Here is a 21,489-nt window from a genome sequence, read left to right as displayed (position 1 = left end):
GAAGCCAGTTCAAAAGGCCACAAAGCTGTGACTGCATATACCAGACCCCCAGGAACAGAAGGCTTGGTGCTAGGGACAGACCCATTGGTTGGTGCCAGTGAGTGATGAGGGGAGGTGGTTGACTGCCCATGCTCCGTATTTGGGTTGTGGCGGTGGCTATAAAAAGTTAAGTTTCTTCTCAAAAAAGTAACTTCACTGTATAGTCACGTTAAAAGAGATATTAAATCCTAGATAAAACAAAAGATGCTAGAAGCAACAAAAATTTCAAAAGCAATGAAAATAGATATACTCAAAGATTTGGAGGAAAGTATGGATACAACATGGAAAAAGATCAGGACTCCTGAAAAAGATATAGAAACTCCAAAAAACAATAAAAAGAAATTTCTACAACTAAGAGAAAAAAGTCTGAAATGAAATCTTATGCGATAGGATTAACATATTAAATAATGCTAAGAAAAGATTAAAAGAAAAACATTCTACTAAAATTTATACACTGCAACTAAAGCAGAAATTAGAAACTTTAACTGTTTATATTTGAACAGAAGAGTTAAAATCAGTGATCTACACATCCACCTTAAGAAGAATAATAGGTGAGAGGAAATAACAGAAATCAATGAAATTAAAATGAACAATAATGAATAATTAATTAACTGCCAGGTTGGCCTTGAAAGTATTAAGAAAATGGATAAATTTTCCAGTGAATCAAAAAAGAGAGGAAAAAGTACTAGAGGGAGACAGAAATTCCCAAAGTCGGATATGAAAAAGGAAATTACAAATTCTGCAGACATTTAAAAAATAAGACATGCTCTTTCAGAATGAGAAGTTACCCAAACAACAGAAAAAAGGAGGGCCTACATTGCCCTGCTGCCCCAAGAACAGGAGTATCACCAGGTATGGTGGTGCACGCCTGTAATCCTAGCACTAAGGAGGCTGAGGCAGGAGGATCATTGCAAATTTGAGACCAGCCTCTGCTACACAGTGAACTCAAGGCCAGCCTGAACTGCATAGCAAGATCCTGTCTCAAAAAGACAAAAACACCAGGAGTGTCACAGACCAGTGTCTTTCAAAACACAGATACAAAATTTCATGACATAATATTAACAAACTGCCTTCAGCAATATATCAAAATGGAAATATAACTGAGAGAGGTTCATCCCAGAAATAAAAAAAACACTAGCATTAGCTAACATTTGGAAATCACTCAATGTAATTCACTGCCCTAATAGAATAAAACAAAAAAATACAATCATCTTAATTACATGTAGAAAGACTATTCGGAAAAATATTTGCACAAATGCTCAGCAAATTAGAAGCAGAAAAGAATGTGTTCTCAACTGGTAAAGGGCATCTCCAGAAAAACACAAAGCTCACACCAAGTGTCAGTGGCGACAGTGAAGCTTTCCCCTAAGGTCAGGAACAGTCAGGACTCTCACTGTTCAGCACTGGTCTGCACTGAGTGGAGACAGAACTGTATCACAGCAGGAAGGAAACGGTCCTGTCTGACAGTAACCCGCCCTGGTAGCCAGGACGTCCGAGAAGAGCGCGCCCGCTCGGCAGAGCTGCTGAGCACACAGCACGGCACCCATGGCCAGCAGGTCAGGAGGAAGTAAGGGTTATTCCTCGTTATCACAGACAAATGGAAAAGAAAGTTTATAAAATTTTTATTTACAATTTTTTTTTTGAGACAAGGTCTTGCTCTGTAGTTCAGGCTGGCCTGGACTTACTGTGTAGCCCAGGCTGGCCTTGAGCTCAGAGAGATCTTTCTGCCTCAGCCTCTCAAATGCTAGGATTATAGGTGTATAGCACCATGCCCAGCTTATAACAGAATTTTAAATGTAGCAATAGTTCTGAAATTGTACAAAGTTTCTCATGAAAAAGTAAAAAAAGTCAATGCTGAGCATAATTAAAAGCATAAACAATGAAGAACATTATGCTGGCCATAGGTTGGAAGACTCAATCTTGTTACGATGTCAATCTTCCTAATTCGATACAGGCCCACCCAAAAGCTTAGCACATTATTTTATTTTATTTTGGTACCAGGAATTGAACTCACAACCTCATGCTTGCCAGGCAGGCACTTATGCGACTGAGCTAAATCTCTGGCCCCACAATTTATTTTTTAGAAATGAACAGGACTCTGAAATGCACATGGAAATGCAAATGGAATCATTTATTGAACTATTCTTACAAAATGGCCAAGCGCTCATTTCAATACCTATTTACAACTACAGTGTTCAAAACCCTGTCACTAACACCAACAGGAACAGAATGAAGTTCCCAGACAGAGGATGCTTACATGCTCAACTAGATCCCAACAAAGACAGAAAACCCTGGATGGGGAAAGCACGGTACCCATAATTATGAGGCTGAGCAAACAGAGTATCTGTAAGGAGGAACAAACACCCAAGAGTACTACCTCACACCAGATGAGTCAGACCCCAAAACATGAAAGAAAATTACAGTGTCTACAATGAAGTGCAGGAATAGGAGCTTTGCCAAGTTAAAAACAGGCACCGGTCCCTGGGCTCTAAACAGCACCAACTGAAAAGAAGAAAGCTAGATTAAATACATTTCATCAACACAATCTCTCTCCCTCACACACACACAACCACCCCTATTCAAAATGAACAGGCAGGTCACAGACTGCGTGGGTCTGACAGACTCCTACGCCTCCCTTTTCGGGAGGCCAGAAGTCTGAAGAGGTTTTCCTGAGTAGAAAGTGCTCTGCTTGGCTGGCTGCTGGGGACACACAGGTTCTGCCCATCAGGAGATGCTACCTGAGACCCAAACAGTGGCTCATGCTAGGAGGTGTCAAACACTGGAACCTGAGAGAGGCAGGAAAACCTGAGCACCTCACCACACTGATACAGCTTTTAAGGTGAGCAACACATCTATGCACCAATGAGTAATACCATGCTACTCACCCAAGAGAAAACAAGAGTATCTGTTCACATACATATGTACAAGGCTGTTCACAGCACTGCTGCAACAGGAAACAGCATTCCTGGCCAGTACACTTCAGTTTCTTAGCCGCCCAGGTAACAGTTCCTGTTTCAATGGCTTCTGTTCTTTAGAAATGGTTGGTCACAAGGATGCAGAACTATAACACGCATTGATATATACTGCGGCGAACAGCTATGATGCACTATGAGGCACATTGTACAAACTGACCCCAATCGATAAAGCCATTCTGTCTCTGTACTTCCTGCTTGCTTCTCCCATATAAGCCCTAGACCACCAGAGATCAAGGCCTGATACTTTGGCAATGATTCTGATCAGTATCTGTTGACTTAAAATGAATTCCTGGGTGTTGTTTCAGTGTTTCTGTTTGCCATAGCAGTGTTATTCATAGAACTGGAAACAACCCAAGAGCCCATGAAAGAGGATGTCTAAATAAGCTGCAGAATATTCACACAGTGGACCACGGATCAGCAAAAGTACAAAACCACCATGGTGTAACCCTGCAGACAGTGGACGAGAGATGCCGTGAATAAGAGCAAAGCCCACACTATTCTGCTTGTCTGATGCTCAACAGTGGCCATACCCAACCAGCCTTCGATGAAAATCACAACAGCAGCTGCCTCTTGGGACAGGAGGTGGCAGGGGGGCATTTAGTAGGAACTGCTGGGGTGACAGTGTATGCTACATCTTGACTGGTGTGGCTACAGGCAAATTCACATTTGTGAAACTGACCTGATCTACACTTAAGATCTGTACACCATCTTCCAGCTCTTAAGAAACTACAAGATTATATGCAGAAAGAAAGAGAGTGAACATTTGGGGAAAAAGTGACAGATAACTGAAGAAAAGGACAGACTTGAAGCTGCAGCCTGAAACCACCCACCCCAAAGTAACAAGTAAAGCCACAGGGCCAGACAGTGGCAGCACTGGCATGCACACCAGGTCCCACCTACGGAAAGCACCATGAATGCATCAGCCCTCTGCAACACTTCCCACCAGCACCACCACGATGGACTCAGTGCCTGAACTGCCCCAACTGCTAAGCTACAGCCCAAAACCGCGGTGTGACAGTGCTGGGAGGCAAGGTCTTGGAAAGGTCAGCCCCTACAATGGCCCTGCTAATACCACATGACTCTAAGCAGAGGCCAGGGCAACTGCACACCCTGAAGATCATCTCCAACTGTCACATATCCAGAAGGAGGGATGTCCCCAGCCAGAGCTGTCTTGCCTCCAGGTGAAAAGAACCTGAACACAGACAACTCCAAGTCCAGATCTAGCTAGCAATGGGGTGCTGAAAACCCACAAAATCCACACACAGGAAGAGCAACCTGGTCCAGTCCACAGGCATGCATATAAGAAAACAAAAGGGTGAGACCATGGACTGAGAGGAAAGCAGGTGAGGCCTACAGTCTGGCTGACAGCACTGTGCCAACGCTGCTTTCTGCTCCACCCTGCACTGCAGTTATAAACCCATGGCCACTGGGGAGGCCAGCTGACGGTCACTGTGTTCTTTGTGCTCAGTGCAACTTGCTAGTTTTTAACTACTCCAGAATACAAAGCTAAAAATAGACTCATGCAGTCTGTCTGCTGACTGCAGAGCATGAATATTATTTTCATGTACACTGGAATGAGTTGCAAGTGAGACTAGAGGAGGACCTAAGACCAGACACTCCATTTCAGCCAAAGCATCACTGTGGTGTGTTAATGAGAAATCTGCCCTTCGTACTCAGGAGGAAACATTCACAGGTGAAATAGCACACGTTCAGTCTGTGATGTGCTAGGGAAGCTCTATGCACGTTGGATGGGAGGCAGTGTGTCCCTAGACTGCTCACCCGCACACCCCCTCCTTTACCTCCAGTGGAGAGCACAGCCTCTGGAGGGAATTCACAGTGTGGAGCATCTGCGGAGGACTGACAGGCCTCCCTTAGTCTTCTAGTCCTCTAAGAAGCCAGGGCTACTGAAGCTCGAAGTTTATGATATAACTCCAAGAATGATGGCGGGGGTGGGGGTCAGTACTGCAACATCTGCTGTGTCAGAAACATGATCATTCCCAGCAATAAATGCAGTACAGCACTTCTGGGGTCACAAAACTCTCATGGGGTAGGTTCTATGAGGTACAGCTGCTGAAGCTTAGGCTCTTGGTCTCTGTACCTGGCTTGAGGGATACACCCACCATTACCAGTGTCCCTGGGGGCTCGCAAGCAAGGGAAAGCTGATGTTGAGCCCACAGAGCTCCCAGTGCCCCTGTTCGGAAACCAGCAGACCCCCTGCGATTGAGAGTGCAAAAATCAGAACTCATTCCAGAGGAGGTGGCTCAGAGAGCCCTTGTGACCACAGGACATTCTTCCTGTCCATGGGAACCAGACCTCGGTCTGTGCTGCTGGGCACATATACCTGGTGGCTAAGAATGCTGACCAAAGGTGACCTCAGGCAGAGTAACCAACCTCAGCAGTACATTTAACCCCTTCCCAACTTCCTCCCTGCCCAGTGCATCCAGCAAGGACAGCAGAGGAATCAACCTCATACTGCCTCCCTCTTCCTGAGCACCTGCTAGGTGCGGAGCACACGAGAGAGTAGGACACCTAATATCCTCAGCAAATAACAAAGACATCCCAACAAAACCCACTTCCAAAGCATGCGTATATGCTGAAAAACTAAGCTGTTACAACTACTGAAGACTGTAGGCAGTGCTTTACAACTACAAGAAACTTCCAGGTAGAGAAGACAGGCTCAACTGCTGGGACCCTATGTTTGAGACTCTTCAGCAGTCACAATGGACACCTCTATCTGTGCACACCCTCCCCTCTGCCCACACTGTCCATCCAAGGAGCAGTGCATAGGTGTGTGTGTGTCCTCCAGGCTGCGCACTGCCTGCTGTCCAGAGGGGGCTGTGCTCGGGAAGACCTGGCGAGGTGGAGAGGGAGCTAGGCCGACCTACAGCTGCAGCAGGGTGACTGGACAGAGGATGGCAAGAAATGCAGCGGGGGTTCAACTGCACAGCAAAGCATTCCAGCACCTCTGCACCGTTGCCATTGGGTAAGCAAACAGAAACAGGACTCTGCATGCCCAGGAGCTGGCCTCTCTCACCAAAGAGGATCTCAGGTTCCTGCTCCTGAGCAGTCTCCCAAGAAGTCCTCCCTAACCCACCTGTGCTGTCCTACCCTTCTCCACAGGACCAGTGTGTTTGCCCTGTTAGGGGACACAGCCCCAGGGCACTCTTACTCCCAACACCTACATGAGGGGACAGTGCTGACGATGGAATGAAACAGCATAATCAGCATCACGACCAGCAGACAGCTTTGAAGGCACAGGTAAGCTATGGGTGGACAGCAACTAAGCAAATGAGCAAGCACCAGTCTTCTCGCTTTCAGCATATTCTTCTCTATCCTGGGGCCTGAGCCACCCTATGTTTTGTCCCCAGAAGTCCTGGCAGTGCCACAGCTCAGCTGCAGCTGGGACAGTCAGTGTCTTGGGAGCCATCCTTGCCCAGATTTGTCCAGTGCTCTGCCATTTCAGATGGAGGTGGACCCGGGCTGCTGCTCCACCCTGAAACCTGTGGACATTTGCTGGAGGTTACCAGGTAGACTCGGGTGTGGAGAGGCACACGTACTGCACCACCTGTCATTCCACACTCCACACTCACACCTACATGATTTACAGAACCACTCTTGCTGCTCACCTGACCTTGGCACCTAAGGTTGGTAACACATAAAACACTGACTAGGGCTGGGCACTCCCATGCAGTGATCTCCATGTGGCAAGTGGAGGCTCCCCAGGGACTCATACTGCCCATACTGACCCACTAGAAGGGACTACCTTCCTCAAACTGGTTCTTCAATGCAGGCATCTGGAGAAAGCTGGTCTCTGGAAGCCATGTGCCTGGCCTCCCTGGGACTCTGGGCATGCCCCATGGCTGCAGCAAGGTGTGGGGATGTGGCAAGTCTGTGGGAAGCAGGATCTGACCTGCTGCAGAGACAGCCTAGATTGGGCACAGACCAGGCCCTAAGAGCCGCAGACCTAACCACTTTCCTGGCCTCACCTACAACAGCTGCCTGACGTACCGCAAGCAAACAGCCACAAACATCTCCCTAGGGTGGCTCCTACTCCTGCGATCTGCCTCTGACCCCACAGTGCATGCCACACTGAGGGAAGGCCAAGGCATGGACAAGGGAATCCCAAGTCCTCTTCTCTGCCAAACCTGGCTCCCTGTGCACAAACTCAGATTTCCTCAGGCAGGCCTGGCTGGCTCAGCATCCAGTGGCTAGGTTAACGCTGGACACTGATTAGTTAGCAACAGTACTGTGATGAGCAGCAGAGGCAGGGAGTTGTTCAGTGCCCAGCTCATGTCCGCTCCCTCTTCCTCCTCCTAGTTCCTCACCCCACCACAGGTCTTGTGGCAAACCTGGATCTCATATGAGGTATTGGTCTGAGTACAGAAGTGAGACAAAGTCCTGCACACACATGCAAAATCCCTGGGAAGGGGACACAGCCCATGGTAAATGCTCTGAACAACTGATCAAAAACAGAGCAATGGAGCTAAGGGTGGCTGTGTGCCCACCCAGCCTGCCTGTCATCCTGCTGTGGCAGCTCTCCACTTCCCTATGAGAGCCAGCTTGCTCATGGGGTCAAGGGTCTGTGCCACTTCCTCAGCGCTCTGTCACACACCTTGAGACTGTGTCCAGCACATGTAGGAACCAAAGGGACATTTGTGAGGAAGAAAGTCAAGTCAACAGGAGAGCACAAACATGTCTTTTGGGGTGGTCACACTGGAAAAGAGGACAAGGGTTCTGGGACCCCAGTCTGCCCACCTCACAGATATGTGGGTCAGGCCAAGCAGAGGAAAAGATCCCTTCCATAGCCCTACCTCTCCTCTGCCCCCACAACCAGGAGTGAAGAGAGGACCACAAAAGAAGAGAGGCCTGATAGCTCTGCTGTCAGCCAGGACACAGAAGTAGCTGCACTGGGGTTTCCAGATCCCTCAATTTAGGGTCCTGCTAGTTACTGTGGGGGAGATGCCCTGCCTCAGCCTGTCCCCCACCTTTACTCTCATCAGGCATGACTCCTAAAGTGAAAGTCTGGCATCTGGAACTCCCAGAGATCTTCCAGGAGCTAACAGCCACCCTGCAGTACAGGGCAACCAGGGGAGCATGCCCTTACCCAGCAGGGGCACCAGCATCCTGAGTGTGCTGAGTAGGCACTGGCTAGGGTGGGGCCAGCTACAGCTACTACACTCCTTGGTCTGCAAGGAGGAGACTCGTGTCACTGGTACGCAGTGCTATGGGCACTCTAATCTGGCCTCCACCTTCTGCCTGAGTCACCCATTCTTCCTTCTCAAGAGCCTTCTGCAGCCCCACCCACGGCTGTGCAGTGCCCCCACAAATACTGAGCATCTAACCCTACAGGCCCCAGAGAGAGGTCAGGGCAGGACCTGTGACAGATGCCTGAGGTTGTGGGCTCAGGCTGGGAGGAAGAAGGGCCTGGAGTGGGGGTCGTGCAAAACAAAGGAAGACAACCTGGATACTGGTTTGAGGCAGGGCCTCGGGTAGGCTGGGACTGCATCCGAGGCCATGGAAGGCCCTGAAGGGTGGGAGGCTAGCAGGGTGGGCACAGAGGCAGACAGATCTGGAAAGGAGATAGGAGTCTGGATAGGAGTCCAATGGGGCTGGAGTCAAACCCTCTGCCTTCTGCCCAGGCTTCCCAGACAACCACACTGAGGAGCCACTGTCGGTCACCTTCCATGATACCTGCTCAGTCCCAGAGTCCTGGCTTCAAACACAGGCAGCCCCAGGCACTGTTTGCTGAGGGATGCCCCAGATAGCACCTTCCTAGCTTTGGTGACCGTAGTGTTACAGCAGCGGACAAATCAGCATCAGTGTCTCCATGATGCAGGAGTCTCTCTGGGAGCACAGGTGCCCTCACACTCTTGCCAGCATGCAGCCTGTGTGCTTGGAGCAATTACAGATTGGACAGGACCCCAAGATACCAGCCCACCCTGGGGTGACAGACCAGCCACCTCAGGGCCTTACTGCCCGCCAGGTACAAGCTCAACAGTCCAGTAAGTTGGCCCACTGGTTCCAAAGCTTCCCATTGCAGAGGTGGGGCAGGGCGTGGCAGGACACCCATGCCACATGCCTGAGGGGGCACTCAGGAAGAAATCCAGAGCGGCTGCTGCTGCCAGCATGAAGTGCCTACTCAGCCTGCAGCTCTCCTTTCCTCATGAGTTAGCAGTATCTTCAGAAAAGGAGGCACTTCCCAGGCAAGGAGCAGGAGTCCTGCAGGAGGAGGAGCTAGCTCTAGAGTCTGCCTGATGCAGCCCTGGAGCCCAGGAGCTCAGGGCAGCCGGTGGAAGTAGGGTGGTCTTTCTTTTGCTCACTTTACGTAAGGCCTACAGACCTTTCTCAGTAGCCCTTGAGGTCAAAACTCACGACATGCCAGATATGGTGTTTTACACCTGAAATCCCAGCACTCATTAGGCTGAGGCAGGAGGATCACCAGGAGCTTGAGGCCAGCTTGGTCTACACAGTGAGCTCAAGGTCAGCCTGAACTATATAGTGAGACCCTGTCTCAAAAAAATCAACCAGCCAACCAAACAAACAAAAAACAACACAAAATCTGATCATGATGGGCTGTACTCTTTCGGCTAGGAGATGGAGGTTTCCTGAGGACCCCCAGGAGGATCCTAGCAACATTTGCCCATGGGAGTGTCCACCCTGCCCAGTTGTTCCTGGGGGCTCAGCCTATAGGACATAAGGCAGAGGGACCCTACACTCCACTTGACAGCCTCCTTTAGGATGCACAGATGGTCTGGGAGTACAGTGGGGCTGAGGCAGCAGCGTGCCTATGCAAGACAACCAAGGCTGTCGTCACTCCTGTCCAGAAGACCCTTCCCACTACCTGCCATGCTGCAGGCTGGAGGCTTTCATACCCAGTGGGCTGAGTGGCATCCTCTGCTTCTTGACCAGAGGCAACTTAAAGGCAGACTGGGTGAGAAGAGGATGCCCACAGGCCGGCCCTCAGTGCTGGCACCCAGCACTAGTGTACCAGGCAGACTCTAGAGCCCCTCCCGCTATGACTGTACAGACAGCAGGCTGAAACCATAAGAAGGGAAGCTGCCTCCTGGGAACAGCCAACTACACAGGGCAGTACAGTGCCCATGGGTTGCTGGGGTGGGCCTCACCCATACCTGGGGACTCAGGAGAGGACTCCAGGATTCGAGCTCAAAGCTGTCTTCCTCTTGAGCTCACCATTTGACAGACCAGATATACTTAAAACTGAAAACAGCCAAAAGGATGCTCAATTCATACATGAGCTTTAAAGAACATACTCTCCTCTGCTTCCTCTCTCAAGGAAACATGGACATGCACTTCAGAACACACAATGCCTGAAACCAGGGCGCCCGAAGCAGGTCTCAGCAGGGCTGCAAGGGACGAGCCCCACAGGCAAATGAGAAGGTCTGTCCAGCATGGACCAAGTCCATTTCGAGCAGGGAGCAGGGGGCAGGGAGCAGTACTGCTGTGGGCCTAGCAGATCCCAACCTTAGTACCACAGGGGATGCTTGACCAAGGTCTTGGCACAGCAGCGCTAGTGGTGCCTCCAGACCTGGAAGAAACAAACCGCCAAATAAAGCTGAAAGGCATAGCTGGAGGGCTCCAGATTCAGGTCCTGGAATGCAAACTCTGGAAGATGGGAACTCAGCCTTGCTGATGATGTTGCGGTGAACCTGCACAGCTGGTATAGAGCTGACACCTGGGAGGAGCCCAAAGTATGAAGCCTATGCAGCTCAGAGCCCTAAACACAACACCCTCCCCCTTTAGTTAATTACCTCAGGGGAACCTCCCACCCCATTAGATAATCAGAGCAGATTCTATTCACACTCACTCCACACATTCGTGAACCCACGGTGATAAATGAAGGGTCCTCACACATGATGATGGCCCCAGTGCCTCTAGCATGGGGTGGTCATCACTATCCAGAAACACAACAAACAGGAGCCTTAAGTGTACAAGGGAGCTTTCTAGCACATGTGCTCCACCCTACCTTACAACGTGGGCCACACACAAAGCATCTGTGGACCACATGGCCACACAGTGAGGCTCCACAGTACAAGGCTGTGTGTGGGGCTGCGAGCGTGCTATCCATGTGCATCCATGTCCCTCTACTCTGTGCCCCTGACCCGTGTCACTCAGCTCTGAGGCCTGGACAAGCTGACACACAGGCTTCTCCTGCCAGGGCTAGGATGAGCTCTATCACGACTGCGAGTGTGTTACTGCCCTTGAACCATAGCCACCTGTGTGGAGCTGCTGGCACGACCCCCTATCACCTGACCCCACGGGGCTGTCAGGACACAGGGCTCACACATTTCCCTTCTCTGCACCTACAGTCATCCGACGAACAAAGTGGACAAACAGGGAGGGATGTCAGGTTGGGGCTTCTGACATCCCTTCTGAGGCACTTCAGATCTTCATTGGCAGTACTAAATAGGTTACTGGCCGCCTTCCCAGCCAAGATGGTGTGGCTTTTGTTGATCTGCTCTCATTTATGCAAACCTGGCACAAGAGGCACCAAGCTTCTTCTGTCTCTGTCTGTCTGTCTGTCTCTCTCTGGTTTATTGAGATAGGGCCTCCCCATGTAGTCCTGACCTTGAACTTACAATGTAGCCCACACCGGCCTTGATCTCATGATGATCCTCTTGCCTCAGCCTTCTAAGTGCTGGCATTACAGGTGTGTGCCATTATGCCTGGCCGAAGTACCAAGTTTCTGAATTGCTGTATAAACCCTGATTCCATACATGCAAACAACAAAGCCCCTACATGGCCTGGAAGCTTCAACATTTCTGGACCCAGAGGGTGCAAAAAGGCAGTTTCAGAGACAGGACACGGAAGCCTCAAACATGAGTTGTACACAGCCAGACACAATTTCAAGTGCAGAGGCGGTGGGTGATGTAAGAACTGTCTCCCTTTTCCGCTGGCTTCACCTTTCATTCCTGCTTGCCCTAGTAAAAAGACAGAAATAGACTCAAACACTCACGCCCAATTCTGGGAGCCAACTGCAGACAGACAGAAAGGGTACAAAGGGTAGGCAGGAACTCAGCCCAGGAACAGTGACGCCATGAACTCAGTCCTCTTCATAAAGGAGAAAGCCACCAAAGCACAGCCTACACAGAAAAAAAAGTGGCTCCAACGGAACTAAGAGCACATGTCCTTCAAAAGACACCATTAAGAAACTATGAGCCACCAACTACAAGAACTTTAATTTCTGCCTGTGAGCCAGCCAAAGTGCAGATGAGAAGAACCTGCAAGGCAGCTAAGCCCCTGCCTCTGTGCCCCCTAAAGCTGGTGGTCTGAGCAACTATTTCGAGGACAACAATACGCAATATAATAACTATTGTAGATTTCCTACTGTCTTATAATCACTGTTTCCTTTCATTTTACTGAAATAAAAACATACAAAAAACCCTATAAGAACTTATTTGCAAATCATATACCTAATAAAAGCCCTGACTCCACAACAGATGAAGTGCCAAAATCAACAAGACAAATATGGTTAAAAAGCAGACAAAATACTTTAATAGACACTTACTCAAGATAGAGGCATGGCTATGGGAAACGCCACAGGGAGAGGGGGCCACATCTCCAGATGCTAAGAATCAGGGACCGCAGCAGGGTGGGATGCCATGGGCCCTCAGAGCCTCATCCTTCAGGTTGGAGGGTCCATACCTCGCATAGGTACTGCTATGGCCTCCACCCCCTGTAGCCCAGCAGGTCAGCCTCTTCCAGGCCAAAGCCAAACACACACGCCTGCCTGTGCTGAAAACCATCTAAGCCCACCAGTGCTAAAAGGGTGAGCCAGTACCTCCTCACCCTAAGAGACTCTTCTCATCGACCTCAGTGGTGAGGCGCTGATAGCAGCACCTGGTGTTGAAGGCAGGAGGCCTCCTCAGAACCCAGGCATGCAGCATCACTGTGCTCAAAATTCCCACAGAGGCAGGCACTGCCCAGCCTCAGAGGGCACGGGCGACTGTACACTCCACGCTGTGGTCACAACATAGTCCCACTGCTATGCACCTGTCAGGACACACCAGCAGCCTGGGCCTTAACGGGCTCTATTTTATAAACCCACAGTGCTCTGCTAAGTAAGCAGACTACCTGTCCCAAGAAGAAAGGGGAGCCCACTGGCAAGGCAGGAAGGTGGAAAGAGGCAGGAGGTGAGGCAAAGCACCTCCACCCTGACAGCTGACCCAGCAGAGCTCTTGCATGCCATGCACACCCAAACAATACACCCCACCACAGAGCCAGGGCTACAGGGAGTCAGCGGGACCCCTCCTCAAGGTGAGATGACAAAGAACTCATGAGGCAAGGGCACTGGGAGGTGGGAGGAGCTGCCAGCAGGGGGAGCATGGGAGGGGTGTGCTGCAGCTCACCCCAGGCCAGGGGTCCCGTGCAAAGGTCCTGCTTCAAGTTCACAGAATGCCAAACACCAAAGGACTAAATGGGGCAGCTGGAGCCCCTTTAGGTGGATCCAGGCATCTCACCTCGGCCTGACAAGAGGGTGAGATCATCCAGGGCGCAGCACTCTTCCCTACTGACACCCCTACAGGGAGAGGAAGCCTTGAGGGGGGGGGGGCCCATTTCCAGGGCTTCAGGGGGCAGAGCACAGTGCCTACAGATCCCAAAGGCCATTCTTCTGTGCTTGCTGCCTGTCATCTACCCCAGCCCTGCTCCCCCAAGCCACAGGCACCCTGTGCTCCTGCAGCCAGGAAACGGTGATCGTGGGCCGTGCCAACCTGCCCCACCCTGTGTGGCTGGTATAAAAACCTCAGTTGCAAAATTTAGCCCAGGCCAGTCCTACAGGAAGGTGGCTGGGAGCTCACAGGGAGGGAGGCAAAGGCTGTGAGGATAAGGTCGGGTAGTGTGGAGCTGGCCAGAGCCAGCCTACCTAGCCAGTGGCTACTGGCTGTTGGGTGAGACCCATCCCATCCGGTCCCTTCCTGAACGATCCACAATGGAGTGCCTACAGTAGCCTTATCGAAGGTATTCTAACCAAAAAACTGGAAACCAGTGGGTTTCTGAAAAATGCTGAAATCTGAGCAAGAAACAGCCTTTCATTATAAAACCCCAGAAGGAAACTGCCGAGTGCTCTGCATGGAGGGTCACCAGAGGAGAGGTGGAGAGCTTCCCCTCTGACTCCCCTGGAAAGCAGGACCACCACCTGTCCCAGGCTGGGGAGGGCAGCCTGCCCCGGGGCACAGGGCTTCCAGCTCACATGCAAGCATATGGCCTGTTCCACCACAGTCACACTGGAACACAAACTGCCATGAAGGTGCAGATCTACAACCTTAACACAGACACGGCCACAGTCAGCGTCTGGCATTTTGGATCCCCTGCTCCCCTACCCTGGCTGTTCTAGAAGTGAACATGGACTGGCCACCCTGACACAACCCAGGGGCTGGGCTCCCAATGGCCACCTGCTGCTGCTGGAAGGTGTTCAAGCAGGCAGCCTCCTCTGCACAGATTCCTTCCTAATTATAAGTGCCATTTCTGTCCTTGAAGCTGGGGAAGGTGTCAGATGAGGCAGCAACCCACATTCCAAGGGAGACAGAGAGAAGGGAGTGATGGTGCCTTGGCTTATCCTTTGGTCCCTTGAGGGGTAAGGGGCTGAGAGGACAAGTGGGCTCGCTGGCCTGCAGAACCAAGAGGACTGCGCGACTATGCACACAAGGGAGAGAACCCAGCCCTGCAGCCTCGCCAGTCCTGGCAGCTTATCTGATGGCCACCCAGCTGAGTCACTCACCAAGGGCTGCCACAGTGTACCTCCTGCCAATCCTGAAAGGAGTACCTGGAACTCAATAATTCCTAGTACACAGAGATGGCGCTAGAGGTCAGAGGATGGGCACCCGGTGAGGGCTCACAAGGCATCAGCCCCCAGCGAAGGCCAAAGGACAAGAGGGCAAGAGCAGTCAGGTGAGGCTAAGCCTGCCTCTGTGACAAACCCACTCCCACAACAGCAACATGAACTGCTCCAACCAATCACCTCCCGAGGTTCACCCTCAACACCCTGCTGCGCTGGACCAGGGTGCAGCACAGTGGCCTCACCTTGCTGTGACTACTCTCCAGCTCCCAAGGGTCTCTGAGTGCCCCTCACTGCCTTCTTTGCACCCTGGTCTCTGCCTCATCAGCCAGAAAGTGACCTATTGTTCCTTTGAAGTCTGCCAGTCTGCTCACATCACCTAGGAGCCCATCCCCCATTCCCCAAGTTCTGTAGCGTCAGTGGGAACAGCTGGATAACACAGGTTTGGACACCAAGGAAATGACCACTCCACCACAAACAAAGCACTAATGGCCAGGGAAGAGATCATCACAGGAGGAAAAAGTGACAAATGGTTAACACTCAGAAGAAAAGACAGTCAACATCCCTAATTCAGAAAGAACTAAGATAATGGCTCTTGCCTCCTTCCAGTACACCAGGCTAGGAATGCCAGGCCCAAGGCTGCCTCACAGAATGCTCCACACTGCAAGATACTCCACAGTGCAAATTATGAAGGCGCCCTGCCTGGGGAGTTAACTGTCATGAATGCTCTGGCTTGGAAGCGCCGCTTCTGGAAAGGCATCACCAAGGTTAAAACTCGAGGTCAGGGCCAGGGCTACGACATGCTGAGGCTCTACAGTGTGATCCGAGAGCTCCTAGGGGTCAACTCGAGGTCAGGGCCAGGGCTACGACATGCTGAGGCTCTACAGTGTGATCCGAGAGCTCCTAGGGGTCAAGGCTTGAGGTAGATTTTCTTTATAATTACTGGGATTTTTCATGTGAAAATGCATGCTAACAGTGGATACTGGGCAATGATGAGATTTGACAGGATTTTACTTTCCCGACATGTGCACGAATTTGTGGAATTTCTCCTATGAAAATACATCATCATTATAATCAAAAGAAACACACTATTTTAATTCTGGGGAGAGATACACAGGATAGGACCTAGAAAAAAAGTGCCAATTCTTTTTTCAGGTTTCCAGTTTAAGAATCTTAGTTTTAAATTGAAAATAAAATTTAATTCCTCTGTCACAGAGACTTTAAAGATTACAGACAGCAAAGCTTTTGGTGGTCTCTTAAAAAGTTGAATAGCCACTTACCACGCCACCCAACAATTTCTTCACTGTCCACCACCTGTTCCTCACCAAGTAATCCAAGGAGCTCCATAGTGGCTGAAAACTATACACTCAAAAGCCCAGAGCTGGAGAGCAAAGAGGACAGTCATAGAATCTCTGCAACAGACAAGATTCTGCAAGCAAAAAGAACCAAGTCCTGCTGGACAGACAGCATGGCCACTTCTGGCCATGAGCACACACAGACACTGTGTGTCTGTTCCAGAACAGGCACAGTGACTGTCTTTGTCCAGAGGAGCTGCTGGCAGAGCCTGGCCAGAATAGGGATGAGAGATTGTTGGACAGATGTGCCAGGTCACTGGGAAGACAAGGCAGAGGGAATGCCAGGTGCAATCTGTCCCCTCAGGAGTTCCTGGACCCACTTGTCAAGGTGACTTAAATTACCAAAGCTTTGCTTGTGACAGAACACAGACTATGGGTGAATTTCTTTCCATTTTTCACGCTTTGCCTCCATCGAAACTCCTTTTAAAAGTAGGCATTATAAATACAAAGGGGAAAAATGACAAAACACAGATGAAAGAGAGCAACACTCTCTCTGTCTCTGTCTCTGTCTCTCTCTCTCACCCTGCAGGTGGTCATCTGCATGTGTCTGTAGGAAGCATGTGGCAAAGTTACTGTGGCCTCTCTGAAACCTGGGATCAGGTCGCACTCACAGGAGAACTAGAACTATAAGGACAGCCCTAATACAGAGGGTGATGGCTGAGACCTCCCTCCCAAACAAGCCCTGCCCTCAGCATCTTCCAGGCAGCTTCTCAGCCCTAACTGGAAAGGAAGTCTCATCTCTGAGTCTCCCTGGCCTGCCAGCTGGGTTGCCTGCCCCAGCCCGCTGCCCACAGGAGTCTCTTCCTGCATGCCTTAGACCCCTTGTCTCGCCACACTAACTGCTGACAGAGTTACCTAAAGGAGCTTCTGGGAAGCACTTTTCTTTTTCCAGACCTGGCATTTTAGAAAACACTTTGAGTCCCATCCTCACATACAACTGACGTGCTGGAAATTCTTTTTAGATAGCATTTCGAAGACTATTTTTTAGTTTCTAGGTTAGAACTGGAATTCTGATTCTTTTTTTTTTTTTTTTTTTTTTTTTTTTGGTGCCGGGGACTGAACTCACGACCTCACGTTTGCCAAGCAGGCACTTATGTTGCTGAGTTAAAACCCTGGCACATTCTGATTCTTATACACTGGAGGTGATCTGGTTTTTGGTTTGTTTCCATTTGTGGAAATTATCTGCATCGTTTCTTTCCTCCTGTGCCCAGGATTAAGGTCCTCCCTCAGTTGTGTTAGCGCTGGGTGATCTGTCTAGTGTGGACTAGGGTGCAGAAGGGTCACCATAGACCTTCCACGGAGAATGCCCTCTGCCGGCCTGGAGAGCAGCCGCGTGCCCTCACTGCCTCCTCTCTGGAAACACTGGCCCGACACACTGATCTTCCCATCTCCATGGGCAGGACTACATGCCTGACATCTGGCTCCGCGCCTGGCCTGCTGCAAAGCTGCCTGCTTCCCCTGCAGGGTCTCAGTCCAGCCCTCTGCCTAGTGCTCTATATTTCCCCTCATGGCTTGGCCTTTGCTCTTGGCAGTGGCTGTGCAGTCAGAAGGCTCTGAGCAGACCAAAGGTGTTTCTACTTTGTTTGGGGGGTAGGCTGGCTGCCTCCTTGGCTGTTTTGGCCTCCTTCCTATGCAGGCATTCCTCAAAACATCTGGGGATCCCAGCCCCACAGGTTGCCAGCTGGCACCATGCATAGCAGCTTTGTGTTCAGGGCTTCCCTGCAGAGCAAATGGGGAGGGGTGTGAGCAACCCTTCCTTCTCTCGAAGTCTGGAGAGTGACGCAGTGGTCAGGATGGTGGGTCGGGAAACCTCCAAGTTATGGGTATGAGACATCCTGATGCTTTACCTGCTTGGCAGTGACACCATGTGGTATGAGGGGACCACGACACTGCTAAAGTCAAACAGCAGAGGATGCTGCTGCTTACACCTTCAGAGCCCCGCTCCAGCCAGAGGCCGAGCCCCGCACCACCTAGGCACTGTGTGGACACAGCCTCTGCTGGCTCAGGCTTGGCTGTGCCTGCGCTCCACGTGCTGTGTTGCCACTCTCCTTCCCAGTTAGCTGACTGCTGCATCCTTTCCCATCTTGGTTCGTGTGGCTTTTGGCAGGCCAGGACAGGATAAGCACAGATACCACAAGCTGGGGCACGGACCCTCTTGGGATGTGGGCGCCATCTTCATGAGGGACTTGAACATGTCAATCATGGGGCAGAATGCCAAACCTTCTTCAAGGTGCTCACCTGAGCAAAGACACCCAAGTGCTGTCCAGTGACAGCCAGACAAAGAGCTGGAAAGTACGTGCCTGCTCCCCGCAGCCCTGAGCTGCATGAGAACCAGCAAGGCCACAGAGCCATCCTGGCCCAGAGTCATCCTGATCACTTTGGGACTGCAGAGTGGCAACTGGCTGCCTGGAACCCTTCAAATGAACTCCAGAAGAGGTCCAATCAAAACAGTGAAATATCTTCTTTACCACTGAGCAGTGTGTGTGTGTGCTACCCAGCATTGGCACAGGGCTTCTCTCTGCTGCTGGCTCAGAGATCACAGGGGGGGCAGGTCTCAGGGCAGAGCAGTACATCACAGGCCCGTCCAGCCTTGTATCGGGCAGGGATGTGCTGCTGCTGTGAAGCATCCCCAGCCTCTCACAGATCTGACTAGAGCAGCATCAGCAGCAGGTGCGCCTCCTGAGGGTCCACAGCACCCCCTGGTGGGGAAAGGCCCCACCTGCACAACCACTTTGCCTGGCATCCAGCCTTGTCCCCTCCTGTGAGTCCCTCGCAACTACCCTGGCCCAGGCCTGCAAGCGCTACTCACTCCTCACAGAATGGAGCTCCTGATGGGGCTCCAAGGAAGCAGGAGGTGGTCCAGCCACTCCTCGGGAGCCGCCCTGACCCCTTGGGGGCACTACCATGGGCACAGAATGCTCTGGAGAAGAGCACCACTTGGGAACCCTGGGCCTAGGTCCAGTCCATGATGTACCTCACTTCCCCGCCCTGTGCTGTGGGAATGCTGATGCCAGAGGATCAGAGCCAGAAAGCACAGCACTTCCCTGAGACCTTATGCTTGCCCCGGATGCCCTGGGCAGTCTTGGAATGGCAGCAAAACCCAGACCAAAGGCTTGTGAGTGCATGGCATCAGGTAACAATACTGGGAGCCTAAGGTGAAGTGGAGACTCACAGGGTCAGTCCTGCCCTGAGCAGTCGCAGAGAAGAGGACTTTTTGAGCTGCAGGGACAGAACAATACCCACCCTGTCCACCGGGTGGCACACACAGAAGGCCACACCCACACAGCAATAAGCTCCTTTCTGGAGTCACATTGCACTCTCTGCACCCTCCTTACCCTCCCAAAACCCTACCCACCATGCATATGGCACACGCCTCCTCCCTGCGCCTCCTCTACCTGCCCTGCAGCTTGGTCCCTGCCTGGGTGGCAGCTCCTCCTGGTGCTCCACACCACTGCAGGTTCACTTTAAAACTTCTAAACTTACTCGGACCTCTGCCAGCTTCTCACAAACGAATGCCCTATCCCACCTGCTTCTGCAAGGCCTGGTGGCCACCTCTCCCTCCTCCTCACCAGAGGGAAATCTGCCACTCCTTCACAATGTCTTAGACCTGACCAGAGCGCCAGGGCGGGTGAGTGTGGCCAGGCAGACCGAGAGCTGGCCCCCACCAAGCCTCAGCACTGGTAAGGTGGGTCCAGACCCTTGTACACCTCCCCCTGCTCATGTGAGCAGCATAGAAGGAGAGACAGATACGTGATGGGAGCTGCCCGAGCCCCTGCAGTACCACAGTGGTTTGAGGGAAGCTTTTTGGCCACACCCGCAAGCCCGTCTCACTCTTCAGCCCTGTCTCAGGCTGGCCCCTCTCCCTCCTTTCCTCTAAGGCGAGCTGCTTCAGGAGTGCCTCCTCAGCTCGGCCACACCCCCATCTCCCTCCCACGTCCAGGGAGCGTTAGAGGACAGGCCTGGGCCTCCCACCAGCTATCTGCTGCATTCTACTCAAAACCATGTCCTCCTAGAATGGAGGGACCTGATCTGCCCGAGGCTGTAAGGAGCACGCTGGCCAGGGCACAGAGGCAGGCCAGGCACCAGGCTCATCCCCTGTACTTCAATCAGCTCCAAGGTGGAAAGGTGAGGAGAGCTGGGAGAAAGGGGTGGAGATGAGCAGACAGCAAGCGAGTGAGAGGTGCCTGGAAGTGCAAGGGTAGGAGAGGACAACAGCATAATGGGGAAAGCCCAAGCAAACCAAGAGCCAGGGGCCCAGGGCACAAAGGAGACGCCAAGGCAACTGCAAGACAGAGAAAGTATCTTCAAACCACGTGTCCAAAATGGAGTTAATAACCAAAATACAAAAGGAACACATGGGCCTCAAGGATGAAGGACAATGGACAAAGGCCCTGAACAGTCATTTCCCAAGGAAGACAGAGGTGGGGGTGAGGCCCCAGTGATCAGCCTTTCCAAGCACTGCTGCTTGCTGACCAGGCCTAGAAACGAGCACCTGGAGCCCGGACATCGCTGTCACAGCCAGGAACTCCAGAGCAGTGTTATAGGGCTCGGCATCTGAGAACCCACAATGGGACGATATGCTCATCTATGCAGGGGCAGCCTCAGAAGTTAATGCTTGACAGTTGGGCTGCACTACTGCCTAAAGACTGCTCCGTGTCTAGCTCAGCCTTCAGCAGTCACCTCTGTCGACAGCAGGGCTCGACACCCCCATTCTGAGAGCTGGGGAGGAAGCGAGGTCCTCGCACCTACACTGACTCCTGGGGTGACCACACAGCCCACAGGCCATTCTCTCTGTGGATGTCTTCCAGCTAACAAGGCAGGTGATGAAGGTGTGTTACCACCAGTGGCAGGCTTGTGACCTGTGGATCTCTGTGGCACTCACGGCACAGACAGCCATCTTGCAAGTGAGGAAGCAGTCACATCACACCTGTGCATGAGTCGAGGTCTTGCCAAGATGAGATTGAGCCATGGGAAGTCCAGGGTGAGCAACATGTGGTGACCAGCACAGCACAGATGGACGTTGGTGACAGCATGACCTGGTTTCTTCAGCTGAATGGCATGAGGAGAGAATGAGCCCACAGTTCAGAAGCAGCTGGGCAGCTGCTCTCACCAACTAGATCCATGAGCTTAATTTACCTGGGTCTTGACCAAATAAACTGGGAGACACAGGAAGGAGGAAAACACACACTGAGCAACGGAGGGACAGATATCTTTGGGAAAATGCAAACACCAACTGAACTTTGCTGTAGTTAAGGAAATTTTACTGCTTTGGGCATAAAATTTATTGTGGCTACATCAAAAAAAGACTCCCTCTCTTTCGGAGATA

At 51.5% G+C, this 21,489-nt stretch overlaps 1 protein-coding gene across 3 annotated transcripts in view; it reads right to left on the bottom strand.

The window, feature by feature from the left end:
* Window positions 1-21,489, bottom strand: part of Mob2 (MOB kinase activator 2) — a 57,810-nt gene that overhangs the window by 17,899 nt on the left and 18,422 nt on the right. Inside the window, exon 1 of one of the 3 annotated variants that reach the window (XM_023563260.2) lies at window positions 21,091-21,113. The exons of the other annotated variants lie outside the window; for them this stretch is intronic. Within the exon in view, the coding sequence (XP_023419028.1) occupies window positions 21,091-21,098 (8 nt within the window). The 5' untranslated portion in view covers window positions 21,099-21,113. Of the gene's footprint in view, window positions 1-21,090; window positions 21,114-21,489 lie in introns of those variants that run through there. 3 annotated transcript variants of the gene reach the window in all.

This window comes from Cavia porcellus, unplaced genomic scaffold, assembly GCF_034190915.1.
Source record: "Cavia porcellus strain 051 isolate PalLab524CR breed Dunkin Hartley unplaced genomic scaffold, mCavPor4.1 scaffold_6, whole genome shotgun sequence".
In the NCBI taxonomy this organism is placed as follows: domain Eukaryota; kingdom Metazoa; phylum Chordata; class Mammalia; order Rodentia; family Caviidae; genus Cavia; species Cavia porcellus.
The sequence above is the reverse complement of the archived record's forward strand: the minus strand, read 5'-3'. Positions and strand labels throughout refer to the sequence as shown.